At 36.3% G+C, this 22726-nt stretch overlaps 1 protein-coding gene and 1 pseudogene across 5 annotated transcripts in view; both read right to left on the bottom strand.

Annotated features, from left to right (window-relative positions):
- Positions 1-22726, bottom strand: part of Wls (Wnt ligand secretion mediator) — a 99363-nt gene that overhangs the window by 56324 nt on the left and 20313 nt on the right. For all 5 annotated transcript variants that reach the window (XM_076933449.1, XM_076933448.1, XM_034499799.2 and 2 more), the window contains one exon: positions 9762-10034. In XM_076933449.1, coding sequence (XP_076789564.1) covers positions 9762-10034 — 273 coding nt within the window. The remainder of the gene's footprint in view (positions 1-9761; positions 10035-22726) is intronic.
- LOC143441934 (succinate dehydrogenase [ubiquinone] iron-sulfur subunit, mitochondrial pseudogene) lies at positions 1151-7728 on the bottom strand (annotated as a pseudogene).

Here is a 22726-nt window from a genome sequence, read left to right as displayed (position 1 = left end):
AAAATGTGTTCAGTTTTCATTCTCAGGCACCCTGCCCAGGGAGGGGATTATGGCTCAGCTTCAAAAGAAACAAGGGGATGCCTGTGGGCGGGGAGCAGCCTCTCCATAGCTCTCCCACAGATCTGTTCTGGCTCTCAGAGCCCCTGCTAGCCAGCTAAATGTCAGCTTACCGCACCCCAGCATTCTCTTGCCACACTGTCTCCATTGCCCCGGTGACTAAGCTGTTTCAACAGCTGTGTTATTGCTGGAGCCAAGCCAGTGTTACTCACACAGAGTATTTGCTTTGTACTTTGAATGTGGAAAATTATTGTACTAAGTATTCAGAGTTCTCTTTGCAGATAAGGCCATCCCCTCTTGATCACTCAGCCACACATTCCCTAAGCTGAACTCTGATAGCAATAGGAGAATATTTTGTTGCTACCCAGGTTTCCTGGAAATGGACAGATTAATAACATTGCAAAGAAAGTGGAGGAGACATGTGCCTATTCGAGTGAGAGAAAAGAACAAAACACAAGTGTGACTATTGGTGGAGCCCCAAAGATGTCAGTTACTGCTCTCTAATTAAAAGCTACCAAGAATGATAAGTAAATCTGCCCTTCTGCTCTGCACTCCAGGAATGGTTCTTTCTTGCCTTGCAGGTAATGTCAGCACCCCTCTATCTGTGTGAGTGGTTGCTCTGTGCAGATCTCCATACTTCCCTGAACCATGTTCAGCAGAGTCCTCCTGAGCATTCCTGAAACCCTGTGCTTCTCTCTCTTTCCATTATTCACAATCAATTGTGCTCATATGACTTCTAAAGGAGGTAAGTTCGGTGACTTGTTCATCTTCTTGACCACTTCACATACTCAGCCTCTTGCTCATTCCTGAGCAAGGGAGGCAAATGCTGTGCTACTGTTGTAGATCAACCTCAACCTCAACTCCCTTAGGCAGAGGTGGTAGGAAAAAGAGAAGGTATTTCCTATAGGTGAAACCAATTTCTGTTTTTAGTATATTCTGATTCTTCTTTCATGAGCCTTATTACTCAGCTCTTCTTTCTTAAGTTCTTATAAATGACAGTAAGGCACAGTTTCTGATATTGAATTGAAGAGATTGTAGAAACATGTTTTCTTATAAGGGTAGTATATTGTTTGAAAAAGAAAGGCAACAGTAATTCTTTCAAACTCATATTCTTTTAGTTCTTACTGCATATTTTAAACACATTCATCCATACAGAGATCAGACAGAATAATTCATTTATAATCTCAAAATCAAGAAAATGAGGCCTGTTGTGTTGGGAAGGGCACACAATATAAGACCAATTTTGCCAGACTCCAAAGCACAAATTATTTCTTATTAAGTCACTGAGTAGCACATTAGGAAAATTACAAAACCTGTTTCTTGCACTAGAAAAGCCTCTATCCACAGTTCAACTCCAGTTAAGTCACTTTACATATAGTATTTCTTCAAAAAATTGTGACTTTGAAGTACTTTCTTGTTCTGATATTTCATGAAGACAGAAATCTAAAATAGCATCAGCTTTCTAACTTCCTTCTACACTTAAGGAACTGGGGCAAAACCAAATAACTATAAAGCAATTCCTATTCTCAGGGCATTTATAATTTGTAAACGTTTTTGGAGTGATGAGGGATAAAAACTGGAATCTGATTAATATGAGTAGCAGTTAATAAATATCAAATGCCAAGAGCTTCAGATACTTGAAAACAAACAAACAATAAACAAAAACATTGTCAAGATCATAAAAGGAAAAAACTGGATTTCATACACTCATCATACTGTATCTGTGCAGCTGGCAACAGAACAGAGAGGAAACAAAGTTCCTAAAAAGAACTTTTATGCCACTGATTAGAAAAGATCTCATCTGCTCCATAGACAGGACTTGGAAGGGAAAACAGAACCAGAACATGTTTGTCTTTCCAACTCACCTATTCTTAATCCCCTTGGATGGGGTTACAGATAAGAGCAGGCAGCCAGGGGAAAATAATATGACTGGAGGTTCCTGACCCTCAGACTCTTAACAACAGAGGAACCTGAGAGGCAGCATTTAATTGTGGAAAAACCAGCCTGTCTCTCCTCTTATCTTTATCCTCTGTGACTAAAACCCACAATTACTGGCATCCTTTGGAATCCGAGTCACTGGGCCAGGATACGTCTGTAGTTAAAAAGCAAAGGAAGTGGGATTTCACTTGACTCTGAAGACAGCCCAGTGTGAACCTAGCCTAGCTCAGCTTGGTGACTTCTCCCATTAGAAACTTCACAGGTAGCTTCCTGTTAGGAGTACCACCAAGTGAGAGATCCAGGCATAAAAGAAGGAATGCAGTCTCCAGCTACTGTCTAATTAAAGGACAACCCAGTCTCTAATTTTGAATCTATATTTCAGTTCCATATTACATATGTAATTTTCAAGTTTTTCCATAATGACTTAACTCCCAATTTCTTAGTCAAATAAGGTCATAGTGGTAACTCATTGAAGGGTCATATCATCTTTCAGAAGTTTATCTTTCACCTCCATTTTTTGTTTATTTCATAAAATGTTTACTATACATGCTGTATTCTTGGAGAATTTAGGTGCTTGAAGGGATTCAAGTCAAAGCTGACAGCCACATTCTGCACAAAAAAGGTTAATGAGCCATTGTCCTTTTCTCCTTGTATGTCGCCATCATCTTCTTGATTTCAGCAATCACTTTTCCTGGAATCAGACCCTTGGGGCAGGTTTGTGTACAATTCATGTTGGTGTGGCAGCAGTAGAGAAGGGGTCCTGCAGCTTGGCCAGGCATTCCTCTGTGAAATCGAACATCCAGTGATAGGCCTATATGAGAACTGTAGGTCCAAGGTACTTGCTCCACCAGTAGCTAGGGCAGCTAGTGCTGTAGTAGGCACACAAGATGCATTCATACAACCCATTCAGCTTCTTCTGTTCCTTGAAGGACTGCAGCTACTGTTGCTTTGCCCTCCTGTGACTCTTTTCTTCTCCTTGTCCTTGTCCTTATCCTTGTCATTCCTACCTCCTGTCCCTCTATCCCTCTCCCTTCCCCTTCCCCTCCCCTGATAGAGCTCAAAGGATTTGTCAATCCTGCACGTGCATGCCATAGTGTTGCCTCCATTGATGTTTATGGCAGAAGAGCCACAGATCCCTTCTCTACATGATCTTCAGAAGGTCAATAAGGAATCAATTTCATTCTTAATTTTGACTAAAGCATCTAACACCATAAGTCCACACTTATTCAGAACAACCTCGTAAGTCTGCGTTTGAGTTTTATCTCATCTTATATTATACAATGTATTTTGATCATAAACCCCAAATCCTCCTATATCCACCCTTTTACCATCAACTCTATACCACTCAATTTTGAGTTTTCTCCCTCCTCCCACACCTTGAGTTTAGCTTATGTTGCCCAACTACTTTGGGGATAGGACCTGCCCTATAGTATAGTCTGCCTACCTGGAATCATGTCATTAAAGAAAGATAACTCCCTCCCTTCCTCCCTCCCTCCATTCCTCCTTACCTCCTTCTCCCCAACACCCCTATGCCCATCTCCAATCAGCAGTGATAAAATGTCAATAGCTTTTCAACAAGTCATGGAATTTTGTGCTAATATCCCCTACTCCATGCTGGACTAATGTCTAGCTTGAGTTTGCATAATTCTTATGCATGCTGTCAAAATAGCTGTGAGTTCATATGTGAAATTGTTGCATTCAGAAAACACTGTTTTCTTGAAGTCATCCCCCACTTCTGACTTTTATAATTTTTCTGCCCCCTCTTTCATAAAGTTTCCTTATCCTTGAGGAAAAATATATGGTATATACACCTCTTTTAGGACTAAACACTCCATAGTCTTTTTTTTTTCACTCCATGTTGACCTACTAGGGGGTCTCTGTATTAATTGTTACCTACTTTAAAAGAAGCTCCTCTGAAGAGAGTTTGGAGATGCACTGTTCTACAGGAATAGCAATGTCATTAGGAATCATTATAGCACTTCATGGTAGAAAAATATGGGTCAGTTCTGATTTTTTCACCTGAAAGTCAGGTGACTTTGGGGGAAAAATCACTTTAATTCCATAACTTTAGTTTGGAGACCATTAAACCTACTTCTATGGTAATAGCTTCACAGAGAAGAGCAGAGGTTTAACCTTGAACATCAAGGGTTGAACATACATAAGAGATGCCTAAGAAATATTTCTTCCCTCAACCTCAATTCCTTTGAGGTTTTACTTTCATCCAGAAATACTGCCATTGCTAATTCATATCCTGCTCTTCCTGTAATAATTTTCTGGTCCTAGAAGGTGTCTTTTATACACATTTTCTCCCACTTGAATTACTACTATTTCAAAACACCAGAATGTGCATGTTACTATGTCTTCAGTCAAATAAAATCAATGTTTACTTTTGATACATTCTCCTAAGACTGCTGAAAAATTCCCATGCTTCATAGTTTATGGTGTTCTCTAAAATTTTAGTTGATGACCAACACACAGTTTGGTACTCAAGGTATATACACACTGAGGTTCCTACCTAGGGATTTATAAACCTCTGACTACAATCCATAAGTTTCAGGGTTGGAATTGAAATATAAATACCAAGTGTGTGAATAAGTATAAGCATGTTTACTTCCCAAGATTAAAGTCCTTAACTTAGGTTAGTAGTCAGTGTTCTAAGATGCAAGGAAGGTCTGTAGCCAGCACATACACTTGGCTATTGGTATGTTTCTTGGCTTCCAAGTTCTTCCCAGAGATCAGATGTCTCTCAGTTCAAGTTCAAAAAAAAAATGACTAAATTTTTTGGTTTTGTTTTTGTTTTGTTTTCAAGACAGGACCTCAAAATATCGATCTGTCTGTAGTAGAACTCACTATCTAGATCAAGCTGGCCTTGAACTAACAGAGATTCATCTGTTATCCTCGCTAGTGCTAACCACTTATGTTATTGATCTTAGCCCTTTTGACAAGCATAAGATGGAACCTCAAAGTGTTTCTGATTTTCATTTCCCTGGTGGCTAATGATGGTGATCATTACTTTAAGTTTTTCTAAGCCATTTTGAATTTCCTCTGTTACAAATTATCTGTTTAGATCTGTACCCTAATTTTTAAATGGGATCATTTAGGTTTTGGATACCTAGTTCATTGATTTCTTTACATATTTGAGATATCAGTCCTCTATCTGATATAAAATTGGTAAAAAAAAAAATTCCATTCTATAGGCAGCTGCTCTGTCCAATTCACAGTGTCCTTTGCCTTACAGAAGCCTTTTCAGTTCATAAGGTCCCATTTATTAATTGTTCAACTTAGTACCTATGCTAATGGTATAGTTTAGAAAGCCAAATATTTGAATAAGCAAATTATACTAAACAATTTTAGAAAACAGAAAATCATTCCTTTAAAGAGTTATTTAAAAAACTCAACTCCAAATAGCTAAAAGACTTCAACATAAAGCCAGACACACAGAAATTGATAGAAGAAAAAGCGGAAAATAGCCTTGAACTCATTGGCATGGGAAAAGACTAACGAGGATATGGAAGAAGGGGAACACTCATTTATTGCTGGTGGAAGCTAGTATAGCCACTATGAAAATCAGTGTGGCATTTCATCAGAAAGATGGAACTCGATCTACCTTAAGGATCCAGCTATCACACTCTTGGACATATACACAAAGAATGCCTTACTCTACCAAAAAGACACTTGTTCAACCATGTCCATTGCTGCTATATTCACAAAAGCCAAATATTAGGAGCAACTTGGATTTACTTCAATAGCAGAATGGATAGAGAAAATATGGCACATTTACACAATGGGTTATTATTATGTTGTTAAAAATGACATCATGAGATTTTCAGGCAAATGAATTGAGGGACATTGAAGGGGTGGTATGGAAACCTAATGCAATGGAAATTTCCTTAAATATATGAAGACAATTCTAATGAAGTAGCCAAATAATGAGATGAGTTCCAACTGCCCATCTGTTGTCACCAAACAAAGCTTCCAGTACTGTGATTGGGTAACAACCAATTGATTTGTTGGCCAAAGAAGTCCCAAAGAAATATTCAAACAACCCAGGCTGTTCTCAAGATAATAAGATGTTCTCCACAAACTGACTTTAAGGCCACATTGCTCAAGACAACACCCACACAACTCATTAAATCTGGAAAGGTAGAGCTGATGCTTACACAGAACATTCACCTGTATGTTCTAGTATCTTTTGTATGGAAAGGTACTCTGTCTGCTACCAAAAGAGAAATGCATACACCAACTCAGCTGCAAACTCTTTGATCTACAATGCTGTCTTGCCTACAAAATATGCTAGGGCAATGGTGGCATAAAGCTTGAAGGAATAAGTAACCAATGTATGATTTGACTTAATCTTCACCCTTTGAGAAGGCACACATATTCAACATTGCTTGGGTACCCAATAACCAGAGACTAGATAGCCCAGAGAATTAGGCTAGAGTAAAATCAAATACTATTGGTCTTTAAAAAAATAGTGATGAATTGACTCCTAATGTTATTCTGCTCTACTCATATATCAGTGCCATGCTCAGTCATCATCAAAAATTCTTCCTCCTGCAGCAGACCAGAATACAGAGACCCACAGCCAGACATCACACACACACACACACACACACACACACACACACACACACACACACACACGTAAGGGAGAGGGAGAGGAACAGTCACCTCTAAGTAAGATGTTTCCATCAAATCCTTCCCCTCAGAGCTAAGGGGATACTTTGGAAGGGAGGACAGAACATTCAAGGACCAGAGGGGATGGAGGACCACAGGAAAACAAGGCCCTCTAAATCAACCGAGTAAACCTTATCTAGACTCACAGAGAGTAAAGCAGCAGGAACAGTGCATACTGGAAAAGGTCCTTTGGGTATATATTATGGCTTTCAGTTTAGTATCTTTATGAGAGCCCTTAGTGTAAACAAGTGGATCTCTGATTCTTGTGCCTTCTCTTAGACTCTTTACCTTAGGTTGGTTTACCTTGTCCAACTTCAATGTGATGGTCTTTGTTTTATCTTATTTTATTTTGCTATTATCTCCTAGACGCCTGTTCTTTTCTAATAAGAGACAGAAAAGGAGTGGATCTAGATAGAAAAGGAAGTAGGGAGGAACTAGGAGGAAAGGGAGGGGAAATTTCAATCAGAATATATTGTATGAGAGAATCTATTTTTAAAAAAAGGGGAAAAATAAAATAATTTCTAGTGCCCCTTGTACTGACATCATTACGGCTAACTCATAAAAGTAAAGAGAAACTGAAAATATTTTCTAGCCTTATTATGTACATAGAAAATAGATGTCAGTAGAATATTTGGTTTGGATTTTTGATTTTTGGTTTGGGGGTGGCTTGTTATTTTTCAACATCGAGTACCCATAATTTTCATCAAAGACTTTTTCACCTCTATCTTTCCTCTGTAAGGAGACTCATGTTATATTCCATGAATAGATAGGACATATAAATTGACAGCATGACTTAAAACTCAAAGAGGAGATGGAAGCTTTTCCTAGGGACTCATATACATATGTATGTATATATGCTTATGTTTTAAACAAGAGACAAACAGCTACAAATACAAATAGAATCTCTTCAATTACATTCTAAGCTCAGAGTAGGAAATGAGACAAGTAAATGACTCAGAGTAGTAGTGGTACTATAATCAGGACCAGCCTACCACCTAGTCTAAATATAAAATGGAAAATAAAAAAATATTCTTCTATCATGAGTCTCACCGACATAGTTGCCTAAATGAGATTTGAACAATGAGGGCACCAATGAACACACTACCATAGAAGAGGGAAAGTTGTGGTGTCTCAATGCTAGAACTATTGGCAACTAGGAATGCTGAGACTAGGAGAAATGATCTTCCCCAGGGATGAGCCTTTCAATTGGTTACTCAATACCAAGTAATCAGCCTGGATATGTACATACAGGTACCATTATACAGGATGAGTAGATTGTATTCATGTATTTACTTAACAATCTTTTATAAATTCAGTAGAATAAAATTTAGAAATGTATTATCAACTTCTAAAACTTCACACAAACTTACTAGCAGCTGTGATTTACTTTATTAAATAACTTTGATATTGAAAATGAAACATTATAGGCCAGGAATTTTACAAAATACAAAAGGCAGGATATCAAAATGTACCATTTTTTCCCCACAACCTGATGAACAGATCCATGCTCTAAAATCCTCTCTATGTATTACACCAAACAATAGCTGCTATGGCAACAAGCTGTTATTCCTAGCAATGCATCACACTTTCAGTTCAGTTGTAAATGTCTCAGACATAAATTTATTTATGCAGGCAATAATTTTAACTACAACTAGAATTAGTATCACTGGTTATTGAAATGTTGCTTGAATAACAAATGTGTTGTCTTGGAGTGGAAAGGGGCAACCACCCCTATCAGCTGTTTGCTATCCCTTTTTGTAGCGGGAAAATGATCTGATCCAAGAGACATTTTTATTCACAGCTCCCTACACACAAAGCTACAGTTTAACAAACGTAAACACTATCACAATCAGGAAACTGATCTACCTAGGAGCCATAGAAAATAATTCATTTGTGCTAGATTGTTAAAGTGGACATTACTCTGCCAATAATAGAATTCAGGGAGGATAAGCTGCATTTACAAAGGAAAGGAGAAAATATCTGTGAGGTTCTAGGGCCATGTGACAACTGGAATATCTTGAAGAATGAATAGGTTCTCAATACATCATACTACCATACTGTTATGATGGGTTACTTGTTTCTCATTTCCACCTAATCATAATTCCCTTTACAAAAGTTTCTTTTTATGTATTTGCACATACAGCTAAAGGACAGCGTCTGGTCACTACAGGCTCTCAAATTTGAAATCAAGGGTAAGAGACTAAGTACATGAGAATAAAAAAGTGTTGTGTCCTAAAAAATAATCTTAGAATAATCTATTTGCTCATTTCAAATAAAATGTCAAGATCTAGGATGCTCCAATTCCTAGACAGAGTATAATTAATATAATTAAATGTCAGATTTATTATTAAAATAGAATTTTAAGCTTAAAAAGGTGCTTTAGTGCATTAACAGGCTCAAGACAAAGCTGTCTTCAAAACATTTACTTCTTTTCCTCACATTCCTGGTCCTGTTTCAGAAAAGTAAAACAACAAAAATCAAAACAAACAAACTCCTCTATCAAAGATTCTTTACACTATCTCTAGTTGAAACCAAATAAGTTGGAAAAATAAATGAATTAAATCAAAAACAAAATGTTTTAGTGGGATCATGAGTACTCCTGGGCTAGCATCCCCATTCAAATAAGTATCTTTTTCTAAGACCACAGTCTCACTCCATAGAAGTAGTAAAATTCAATTAAACACAAAAGGCCTTCTTCTACTGAGGTTAGCTCCATTTTGGTGTTGGAAGGGAAGATGTTTAGTAGCTAGGGCACCTTTTAGGTTTGGACTGAAACCTTTGCAGTTTTGGGTCTGACTGTGGGCAACCTCACCAGGACACAAGTGATATATACATCTCTCTCTCTCTCTCTCTCTCTCTCTCTCTCTCTCTCTCTCTCTCTCTCTCTCTCTGTGTGTGTGTATTGAAATTGAAGTCATAGTGGTATTTGCCTCAAGGGATTTGGAATGATTACATAGATTGATTCAGATGAAGGGCTCAGAAAGTGCACAGGAAGCAGGAAACAGCTAATAACTATCTGAGTTAGCATCATCATTAACACTCCTAGGAAGAAGATTCCCAGAGATGACTGTAACAGTTGGGGTACTTACTGATTTGGTTGTTCATCTTGAAAGCGATGTCTAGCTGCAGGATAAACAGCATAAACTGGAACCATGGGCTCATCTCCATAGAAGGGAGGGGAATGTGTACAGAAAACACAATGTCATTTGCTTCAATTTCCCTTGGAATTGCTTCCTCGATGTCACGGATCTTGTCACACTTGTTCGGTCCCCAAGGCACCAGCCATCTTGTTTTATGGTGATTCTTACGGACATCCACACATTTTATTGCCATGTAGGGCACTGCTGTTGTGGGTGCTGGAGCTGAAAAGAGAGTGTTTTCTTGTTTTAGAAAAGATTCTACTGAAGTGGCCACTTCTAGCTGATGCTCTTTTCAGTTTTGCCTTCCTTTCAGTTGTACACTGCCATCTACAGCTGGGGAGCAATCACTCTCTGAGCTCTTCTAAATCCAAGTGAGGACCCTCCTGTTACCTCCAGGGAGCCACAAAAGTATCTCCACAAGCCTCCCATTGTATTTCCAGTTAATTACACTATACACTTGTAAGCAATCTAATTCAGTTACTGTATCCATTCAAATCTTTGTCACAAAATTCCAGTGTGCCCCAAGAGCTGGGAGACTGAGTAAGGAACACTGCAAAGAGCAGTCTCTGAATTCAGATACTGCATCTGAGACCTGGTTAACAACTTAAGTTAGTTGTATCTGTGTAAGCTTCAGGACTCTTATCTAAGAAGCAAGTTGGCTAACTTCCAAGGTTTCTCTTAGCTTTATCATTCATAACCATTGCTTTTGATATACAAAAGGAACTATGCTGACTTTAGAACCCTACTTAGTTCAGTTCCTGTTTGAAGACAGATATTTAAATATTAATACTTCGAAAACAAACTAAACTATTTCCCATGCTTATCAAGACAGAAAAGGAAATTTGAAAAATATATTGAAGCAATATTTTATTACAAAATGATTATGAATATAATATTAAAATCATGAAGTATAATTTCAAGTTTAAAACATTTACCTAAAATACCCCTAGAGAAAAGAAATTACTCTTCAGAAAGCATTAAACATTATTTTTACTTAATATGCAGTATTATATTAATATCTATAGTAATGGTAAATGTTGTAATTATATAAATGTATGTAATAAATGTATATTAGTGGTAAATGTGTTTTCAGAAAAACGAACCAATAACAAGTAAAAATTCAAGAACTTCTTTATTAAAGAAGTATAACTGAAAGCCCTTGGATGTTGAGTGTTGACTCCAAAGGCATGGTATTTCTGTGGATTCATGCTATGGGTGGTTTTTTTTTTTCCAAAACTCAAAACCATACAATAAAGATTTTGTATATCCAATTTATCTAAAGCCATCTGTCTAGTTTATTATTAGAAATGAGTCAATTAAACATTGGTTATTTTGGTCAGCTAAACAGTTCCCTGATGTTAGAAAGACCAAATGACACATTTAATTGGATCCATTTTAATGTGGTTGGAAACTAACAGTGAGGCAAAAGTCATAAATTCCATTTTAAATAACGTAAATCAAACTACTTGTTGAAGAAAATGATTATATTTAAAAACTTCTATTCTTCCAAAAGTGAATCTAATCTTTTTCAATTATTTTATTTTCTTAAAAAACAAGTTTCTCATTCATCAGACAAAAATGAAAATAACAAGCTGAGTTACTCAGCTAAACTCCAAAACCACATTCCACATGGAACAACAGCACTGCTTCATTCTCAGTGGCTTGTGTGGGAGAGGAAGACCGTGTAGCAGCCAACCTGGTTTTCATATATTTATTAACCCAATATGTTATCCATAAGACATCATTATCAAGAATACTTATATTTTTGAAGAGACCTTGGCAATGACACTAAACAAGCTTCAAAAGCATATCTTTAGCTAGACTATGAGAATGAGAAATATTTTTAGTCACTGAAGTAAGATAGCTGCAAAAACAATAGAAACTTTAAAATTGCACATAATTCAACATTTTAGCTTTTCTACTAGAACATAAGAGGAAAACAATGTTTATAGTACTTGAGAAAGTAAATAGCACGTTGATATTCAAGCAGAAACACTTAAAGTTACTTTGGCGATATCTTTACAACACAGGATGACATTTTACCTGCATCTAAGAGTGGATATTCAGTGTATATAGCATATAAAGAAAAAAAAAGGCCAAATAAGCAACTTGTTCTGGTTGCTGGGGTATCATTAGATGTAGCCAAAATTGTGACTACATAATCATAAAACAGTATCTAGAATCAAAATATGTTTGAAATGAGCCAGGCATGATGGCACACTCTTAATCTTAAAATTCAGGAGGCAGAAGCAGGAGGATCTCTGTGAGTTTGAGGTTAGTCTACTTTACAAGGGAATTCCAGAAGAGCCAGACCTAAATAGTGAGACACTGTCTCAAAAGAACCAAAGCCAACCAACCAAACAGAAACAAACAAAAAATTGAACTTTAAGTTCTTTTTGAAAATAATTTTATGGTATGACAAAAGAACTAAATAAAGTCAACTACTATAATTTTTCATATTCAAAGTTGAGTCAGTGTCAAATCATTGGCCTTATTCCTTCTAAAACCTACAATTTAAAGACGGACAGGGAGAGATACAAGAGTTAGCTGCCATCTAGAAAAGTTAAAATAAAAACAAAACATTTTCACTATTGAAGTGACAAATAGTTTCCATTTAAGTCAACAGGAACTTTTTATTTATTTTGTTTTAAAACAAGTAACAAAGCATCCCTTTGCAATTACCGGGACAGACATATATAACTAAAGACAGAGACAATATTATGGGAGGCTGAACATTTGTCAGACGGGCACATCCTGACAGAAAGTTGTTTCAACAAGAGTTTGAATAAAGACTTTTGGCTGTAAAAGAAGTCAGGAATGGCTTACAGGGCATACTCTTCCCCATGCCCTGGGCAAACTCTTAAAATAGAGGAAGAATGAGTTCAGAGAGCAAGGGCACCACCAGATTAGAAGGGCATAAGCAGGCACCTTGCCTACAGATGTCCATGCCTGAGTTTGGGAAACTAGAAAGAACACTTTTAATTAATTGGCTGATTGATTCAGACAGTTCTTGCTATGTAGCTCTGGCTGGCCTGGAACTTAGAAATCCATCTTCCTCTGCCTCTCAATGCTAGGACTAAAGCCATATGCCACCACGATACTTGGCCTTAGAAGGAACATTTTACAGGATCACTCCTACCTTTGTCTGTTTCAGCTCTTTGCTTCTCTACCTAAGGGTACATTCCCACAATTATCTTGGTTTCTACTTTGTTGTCCCTGCTAAGCTCTACAAAGCATTGCTAAAAAGGCATAAAAGACAAAGAAAAAATAATTTTTATTTAGACTCCTCTCTTCTTAAGGAACACTTCCTTTCAATCTCTCTCCCTCTCTCCTTCTTTTCCCTCCTGCCTCTCCCTCCTTCTCACCCTCTCTCCCATCTCCCTACCTCTACCTCTACCTAGTCATAAGGCAGACAGAAGATTTTCTGAGAGAATTAGTGGCCTCCAGAGGTTTGTCTGAATGGGAATAGAGGAGGTCTACTTCTCTCAGAGAAGATTTTGAAATCTTAGTTATCAGGTCAAAAGAGCCTTTTTCTAACTTAGACCAGGAATACCTGCCTTCAATAAAAATGATATTTGAAGATTAATCTGCTTGGGCTGAGTGGAAGGAAGAAGGAGAACAAATTAGTTTATATGGGTAACTATAACAATACAGTAACAATCAGAACTTAGAAATTTGAAAAATGTAATGATTCTGAGTGAAATAGTCAACAGCTTCAGAAATACTTGATTTTTCCAAGAGCACTTAGCAATAAAAACAATAAGAAGACAATGATGCACAGATACTTTCTTTTATGACTCTAAAAAGGAGGTTGAGTTAACCTTTCAATAATCTCAGTTTAAAACTTATACTCACCATCTCTATACTTTTAAAAATATAAATAATTTAAAAATATAAATATTTTTTTATCTAGGACTTCATAGTGTCACTTTAGTTTTCTCCATCTTGTTCTACAAAACTCATTATAGGTTACTAGAAATATCAGCTCATATTAAAGGAATAACAAACAGACTGATTTAAAATAGATAACAGAAGCAATAGATAAATAATACCAGGCTTCCAAGAAAAAAAGCCAGGTTCAGAACTAAGTGTTTTAGTTAGGAGAGATGACAGAGGTTCTGGTTAGTCAACAAAATGATGGACTGGGTATTAGGACTATCTTGGACCTCACTGGTACAAATAGGCATAATTATGTTCTAAATGTATTTTCAGAGAAAAGTTTTATTTTAACAGGAAGGGTGATATGTAGGAGGAGCTAAGGTGGGAGGAGTACCGAGAGGAAGAGAAGGAGCAAGGAGAGGAGAAGAAGAAGGAGAGGAGAAGCTAAGTGATGAGAGAGAGAAAGCGAGGGAAGAGACATGGAGGCAGATGTTCACGTGTCTCCACCAGTCAAAGATAGTTGATATATCTAGGTTGGGTATTGGGTTACACTTCTGATTGAGCATTACCAAACTTATAACGCCTTTGATTAACATTTTTAAAAAATTGTATAAAAGCGAAAAGGAAAAGGGGGCATGGGATAGGGGTTTTCTAGGGAGGGGAAAGTGGGAAAGGGGATGACATCTGAAATGTAAATAAAATATCCAATAAAGAAAAAAGAAAAAAAAGAAATTTATATTTTATTAGATCTTTTATTTACACTTCAGATGGCATCCCCTTTCCCCATTCCCCCCCCTTAGAAAACCCCTATCCCATGCCCCCTTTTCCTTTTTGCATTTATACATTTTTCAAAAAAATGTTAATCATAGGCTTTATAAGTTTGGTATTGTTCAATCAGAGGTGTAACCCACTACCCAACCTAGATATAACAACTATCTTTGACTGGTGGAGATACATGAACATCTGCCTCCCTGTCTCCCCCCTCTTTCTCTCTTTCATCACCTAGCTTCTCCTCTCCTTCTTCTTCTCCTCTTCTTACTCCTTTTCTTCCTCTCAGTACTCCTCCCACCTTAGCTCCTTCTACACATCACCCTTCCTGTTAAAATGAAATTTTTCTCTCAAAATACAATTAGAGCATAATTATGCCAATTTGTACCAGTGAGGAACACGATAGTCCTAATACCCAGTCCATCCTTTTGTTGACTAGCCAGCACCTCTGTCATCTATCCTAACTAAAACCTTTAGTTCTGAGCCTGGCTTTAGGATGAATGTCAGCTGCCGACCATCCACTCAAATCTTTTCTCTCAAGGTAAATAGCTATAAGTTATCAACCCCGTCAGAAATCCAGAATGACTGAGTTAACTATAATTGTGGGAAGCACAAAGCATAGTTTCTAAAACTTAGCCAATTTATAGAGACCTCTGAACACCTGGACACTCGCTCTACTTCAAAACGTTGGAGCATCTGTTCTTCTGCCTTCTGGCCCAGGATCATCTGACAGACCTTAGTGCTGCAGAATTATTAAGGGCTGATTACTCTGTCTAGGCAGATATAATCAGTCGACTATTCTGCAAGTGTGTCCTTTTCTGGACAGTAATTTGTCTGTAGAAGGAAAGTGGCAATTCTTGCCTAGTGGCTGTCTCACCACAACTGGAGTAATTCCAAGGATGCTCAATTTCTTTTTAGAATTCAATATAGGAAGCTGTCCGGAGCAGACAGGTCTCTAATGAAAATGAACATTAATAATGAAATGTTTGTCATGTCAATTCTAAGGATTTCTGATGTTTTGAAAACTAGCTATCCATGTAAGGTAATCTGGACTGTTGCCTGTTAACTCCACTCAGCTATTTCTAAATAAAACATAGAGAACACCCTTGTAATAAACTCAAAGTGATGAATTTGCTATAGTCCCTTAACTCACAGGCTGGCCTCAAATCAGTTAAAAAAAGTTAAAGATGGACTGGGTCTAAGCTTTGTATTCCTAAATGTGTTATACTGGTACAATGCCTATGAGAGTAACAATATTCATCTCACTCTTATATCACTAAGAAGCTCATGCCAATGAAAACCTTAAAATTTGTAATCAAAGTAAATTGGTGCCATTTAAGAATTTATATCTTCATCTTGATACTAATTATACAGATTTCTACTAATAGGTATGGCTATGCAATTAACCCCTAGCTAATCCTCTCTATTCTCTATTTTGCTTTAAAAAGCAAAAAAAAAAAAAAAAAAAAAAAAAAAAAAAAAAAAAAAAAAAAAACCAAAAAAAAACAGGCTTCATGTGAACTATGTTAGTAAGAACCTCAATATCATGGACATCTGTAGGCAAGGTGCCTGTTTATATTAGCCCTATATAGTGATATGGGACTAAAACTTCAGCACTCAGGAGGCTGGTGCCAATCTGTTCAACATAGAAAGACAGGTCCTCCCACCCACAAACATTTACTAATAAAGTATGTACCTAGTGAAAATTCATATAGTACATGCTCTGTACTTGGGTTTTCAGTACCAGACAGCCTAAGCAGGATGGAAGAAAACATGAGAAAAGCGAATTTAGTATCTGAACTGAAAAAGGCTAAATGTGAGTATTATTGACACACCTGTAACTTTTATTCAAATGGCCCCAAAGCTCTTGGTTGGCATAATAGAATCCTATCTAAACTTAGAAGTTGGCTTTAAACTATCTTAACCTAGGCTGGCCTTGAACTCATGAAAATCCTCTTGCCTCAAACTTAGAAGTTGGATTTTCAATATAATTCTTCTTGAACTTTGCTAAATTCAAAAGCCTTAATTCTGATTAAAAAGAAACACATGGAATAGACTGTACAACCTAAGTAGACAGACACCATTATTTGGTTGAATTGTAATGTCCCAGACAGTTAATAACTCTGTGAGCCACGTCTGTACATCAGACATCCAAGATAAATTCCTGAAAACACTATTGTCATTCTTAGCAAATATTTAAGTCTGAAAAGTGTCTCTGAATGACAGCCCAAAACGTTCAGCTAATGAAAATGCAAATACTTGTGTTAAATTGATTTAGCATTAGGAATTAACTAACTCAGTTTCTGTAGCTATAATGTTTAGACACATGTTTTAACACTGCCTTTACTTTAAGGATACAATTATCATGCATTTCAACTATGCTAATTAAATCTTACCAGATTATTGAACAAACTATTACTTCACAATTAAATAACATTTACTTCAAAGTAAAAGTGTATCTGCAGACACTAGAACTAAGACAGGACTTTAGCAATTACCTTAGCCATGCCCTCTTGAGCAGAATGAGGTATACTTGGTGAGATGCAATTCATTTTTTTATACTAATTCTTGAAAACCACTTTCAATGAATAATCACACTAACATCTGTTCTAGGAAACCTATTTATTGAATAAAGCAAGATGTCCTCTACACTAAATGACTATTACCAAGACATACAAACAAATATGCTGCTTATGCCAACTTGTAAATGTTCTCACATTCACCCCAACAATAGCACATCAACATGCACACATGTATACAATATACAGATGCAAATATACACAAACACATTCACATGACACACACATTCACATGACAGCACAGACACACATGCGTTCACAAAGGAACACATAGATGTCCACACACTTCAAATAGCAACAAACAGGTACAAGCAGGCAGGCAGGCACACACACACACACACACACACACACACACACACCATTCAAACAGCAATTCATAGAAACACATAACATATAGCTAAGCATAGTGTCACATTTTTTTAATCCCAATACTTAGAGGCAGACAAATATGTGAGTTTACACATATATTCCACGTGGCTACACACAGGCTCATACACATACCTATATAGTGACATCCAGATGTACACACTCACCCACAGCAATATAGATGCACACACACAGCAACACATATCTCAACACACACATACCTCAACAACGATGCATATACATACATGCTAACTACATAGCAACATGCATCCTACATAGCAATACAGACATAGTTTACATACATAGTAATACAGACAAACACAACAACAAATATACTCCACACAAGAACACACAGATTTATCCACATGGCAATATACAGATGAGTATGGCAAAACAGATGCACATACCCCATGTATCAACAGAAAGATACACATACATGGCAATATATAAGAATACACATATACACACCAGACCCACACACAGGTGTACACTGTAAAGGAGAATTAACTGAACTGTTCAATTTGACAGGATTTAGAACCAATTTGAAAGTAAGTTTCTGGTAATATCTCAATTAGGTTAATTAAAGTAGGAATATCTAGTCTAGATGTAGCTGACATCAATCTGGGGGTTATTCCTTCTCCTCAATTTCAGAAAAAGGAAAGACTAATCATAACACCAGAGTTCATTATCTCTCCCTGTTTCCTGACTGTGGACGCAAAGTAAACAGAAACCTCAAACTCCTGACACCATAATGAACTATACTAAGACTATAAACCAAAATAACTCTCACTTCATTGCTTTTGTCTAAGATGTTATCAGAGCAACTAGAAAAGTAGTTAGTGCATACATGTGTATGGCAACTGATTCACATGTATCTGACAGGTTAGCACACACAACCCATATGTTAACACACAAGTGTATACACATGTTAACCTACATGTCCTACATAGCAGCACACAAATATACACAGACATACAACCACATAGAAACAACAGATAAATATTCACACAGCAACACACAATCCATGAATATCAAAAATTGAATGCAAAGTAACTTTCTGTAGCAAGCTCTTACTAAAAATAATTCTTTGTGACACAAAGCTATGAATGAATGGCACCAACAGTTTAACACCAAAGTTTCAGAAATTGCAGTAGTTCAATTAATTCTGATTCTAAACGTTTAAAAATATTTTATGGCAGGACAGTAGTGGCACATGCCTTTGATCTCAGAACTGGGAGTGGATCACTTTAAGTTTGAGGCTCTAATTTACAGAGAAAATTCCAGGATAGCCAAAGCTACACAAAGAGACCTTACCTCAAAGAGAGAGAGAGAGAGAGAGAGAGAGAGAGAGAGAGAGTGAGAGATATATAGTAAGAGAGAAGAAGTAGAAGAAGAAGAAGAAGAAGAAGAAGAAGTAGAAGAAGAAGAAGAAGAAGAAGAAGAAGAAGAAGAAGGAGAAGAAGAAGAAGAGGAGGAAAGAAATAAGAAATTTATGTTTCCATCTTAAGTAGATGACTAGATGACTATTTTAAATGGTTGACCTGTAATCTCTCAATTGTGTCTGGTGCCAAAGATAGAAGAATGGAATTGCTTTATAGAAACCACATGTTAAATACATATTGCATTACTTGCTCAGCTTGGACCCTCTAAATCTAAGTGCTTTAGGACACTGAACCAAGCTCTTAACATAGTATGTAAAATGCTATGGTAAACGTGAAATTATCTTAGACTGAAGATTGGTGCCAGTTTTTTTTCTTTTTGAATACAATAATAAAATGCACATAAAAGGTCCTGTGAGAGGTTCAGCACATAAAATCTGCACTCATTAGACATGCTAATTAGAACAGCAACACAATGATCTAAATATGTATTAAAAAACCAATACTCACTTTTAGTATCTACCAATAAAGAAAGGCTGAATCAAGAAGTCTGACAGAAGTACATAAAATACTAACTCTAAGCTATATTCCTGGAAAAAAGTCTGTTATTACATCACGTCATGATGCTTAAAACAGCAAAAATTAAACACATGAAATGAGTACAAAAGGCTTCCACAAAAAGACCAAATGACTCATCTGTTAATACTTAGTGCTCTGCAAACCAGACATTTGAGTTACATTTGCAAGCTTGTGCCAGTGCTACAAAATTTATGACTTGTTAGTCAAAAGGCTATGTGGAATGCAGCCAAGATCACCTATGGGAAGAAAATTAGAGTGTCACAATGTACTACTTTGTGTCATGAACACAAAACAGCACAGTTATGCACCAGTCTTTGTGTAAGAATCTCTCTTAGGTGCATTGGAAGTTCTCAAAACTGCTCTGGCAGAGCTGTAGGTATGGGGGACAATAAATGGTAAATAACTGGTTCTACTTGAACAAGTAAACCACAGTACACACTACATTGTAATTTTAGAATTAGGAAGCTTCAAAATGAATTAATCTCCTAAGAGAAACATCTGTTGTGAAGTACAATTTTCTAATATTGGCTATTTATAATTTGTTATCTGGCATCTATTATCTATATATCATAGAGGTTCTGATTTTATCTTTATCATTAACACTACTAAAGATGAATAATAACTTATGTGAATTGTAAATTACTTTCATTTTTAAAGTTTCATAAAGAAGATAAAATATGAAGCTCCTGAAAATATATTCGACTCATCTAAACCTAATGGATATTCTCCCACATTTATTGGGTTCTTGGGTATAACTTCATATTCTGGGAAGACAGAATTTGGATGTTAAACTAGAAAAGACATGACTCTAAGTAAGGAATCCAGTGTTGCTATTAGAAGAATATAGTCACATACTTGTAGATAAAAATGAGAAAGAATTATAAGTTAGAGACAGATTGATTTCGGAGCAACCTAATAATTTACTAATATTTTAGTTATGCATATAATAGTTCAGGAATAGTTTAGCTCATGAAAGGGTGAGTTCTATATTCATAGTAAATTCAGAAATAAAAACTGGATAAATAAAAGAGAGCCTAAACTATAAACAAGTTTCATTTGGTAGTATCAAAATGGTATTCTTATGTGTATATGCATATGTGAAGGAATGTAAAACTTAACATCCTGTAAAGAGCCACAGTTTATTGATTTCTCATCATTTTCTGACAAAACTCAAAAGACATGTAAAAGCAATCAAAGAAACAAAGTATAGCCAAGGGCAAGCAAGGCCCATTAATGTCCTATCTAAAGTTCACAGTTTTCCAGAATCATCAATTTCCTAGTTGTTCAAAGAAAAGGTAAGCCCTTATAATTTGTGAATTCCCTAGAATTAAACAAAGAGGTACAATTTAAGTGTGATCTACAGTATTAGGAATTTTTCTGTTTCAATTACTATGTAAATGTTAAACATTTTAACACTTTTATCACTTCTAGGTTTAACTCAATTGCTTTTTTTTTTTTTTTTTTTTTTTTTTTTTTTGCCTAATTTGTTAAGTGCTATGAGCCAGGATCTAAGAATTTCATAATTATTGCTTCTTCTGGTGTCAGTGTTATCTGATCTATTTTTTATTACAAGATGATGCTGAATATGTAAACTTCTAAACACTAGGAAATTATAAACTTCTAAAGGAGTGACTTCATCTTCCTTCTCTAATATCCATGGAGGCTTAAACATGTAAGTTCTTCAAACCCTAAATTGAACTACAGGTCTTTGTAGAGCCATTATGTTATAATAAACTGATCAACATTAAGTTACATTTGATTTACCAACAAACATTTATCAAACACTTGGTTGGCATCATTACAAGAATGCCATAATGAATTAGGTATGTGGCCTTCTTGTACTAATACACACTGAAGACTGATACTGAGAGGTAGTCTGGAAGACACCATGACTGAATTTCATGCTTCCGGGGACACAACAATACTCACAAGGCCAACCCAGGTTCCCTTCTTACAAAATACTCATTATGTCTGTGTCAATAAGTTTATAGCATGAATGCTAAATTTTGAGAATTAAAATAAAAATTTTCTAAACTATCACCTCAGTCTAATAAAAGAAAGGTCATTTATACACCAAAAGAAATGTGAGACAATAGTCAAAAATGTGCTCCCAATGTTTATGGCCAACATTAATATTACAGTCGCATGTTTAGAGAACTGCTTTTACTACAGTTTTTAGAAAATGGAGCTCTCAAAAGGTAGGACTTTTTAACTGACTCCAGAACTGCCCCTAAGCTTGCATGAACATAAGATAAATGAGATACAAAATAAAGCAAAAGGTCTACATCTTAGTCTTAAATGAATATAATTAATGGTAGTAGGCCTGAAGATTTTATGACATATTTTATATACATTTTTAAGAATATAATATATGGAGCTGTGGGTAGATCAATTGATAAAGTTCTTGCCTCACAAGAATGAGTTCAGATCCTCAACACTCACATAAAAGCTGGAAATGATAGTGTGGGCCTATAACCTCAAAGCTGAGGGAAGAGAAGACAGGGGGATTTCAAGGGCTCACTAGTTAGCCACTCTAGCCAAAAGAGTAAGCTCCAGGTTCCTGTCTCTCAAAGTAAGATAGCAGGTTGAAAGGAGAAGGCATCTGAAGTTAACCTCTGACCTCCAAATATGCATGCATAATCTAGCTTGCCCATATACTCATACATACAACACATACACATAAACGTGCAGATAAAGAGCACACAATAGAAAATATAACCCATTTTCTTAGAAACCTATAAACAGCTGTACTGAATGGGTTTTTATGAGATATAACCAAAAGAAGGGGACAGGTAGAAGAAATTAGCAAAGGGGTTCATTCAAAGATCTATATGCTGGGATATTGGGGAGATTTTGGAAGAGCGGCTAGGATTCTTGGAACAAGAAGGAAAGTTACTATAAGCATTGTTATAGATTATATGTCCACTGTGTGTTGATGCTGCAAATCAAAGAATTTATTAGATAATTTAAGACTCATCTTTTGCTTTGAGTTGTTTTGTTTTGGCAAAAAAACTACTTATAACATTTGTAATGAGAGCCAATGCCCTCTTCTGGAGGGCATGAAGACTGCATAGTCATATACATTATATACATACACATAAACTAAATAAATCTTTTAAAAAAGAACTATGGGGTTAGACCCTTCTGATGGTGGAATTATGGCTGCACTAGATTCATTTTAACATTCTGTTCAAAGTTTGAGCTTATCACCCAGTACTCTTCTGGCTATGTCTCTCTTAACTTCCCTGACAGCCCTACCCTAGAATTTTCACCTTAGACCTGGTTGAAAACTCTTGCTAGAGCTGCAAAGGTGGCTCCATGACTGTTAGCTTCTGATGCTCTTATAGAGGACCTGACATGAGCT

The sequence above is a fragment of the Arvicanthis niloticus genome, chromosome 4 (genome assembly GCF_011762505.2).
Source record: "Arvicanthis niloticus isolate mArvNil1 chromosome 4, mArvNil1.pat.X, whole genome shotgun sequence".
Taxonomy (NCBI): domain Eukaryota; kingdom Metazoa; phylum Chordata; class Mammalia; order Rodentia; family Muridae; genus Arvicanthis; species Arvicanthis niloticus.
This window is presented reverse-complemented; position numbering and strand designations above follow the sequence as displayed.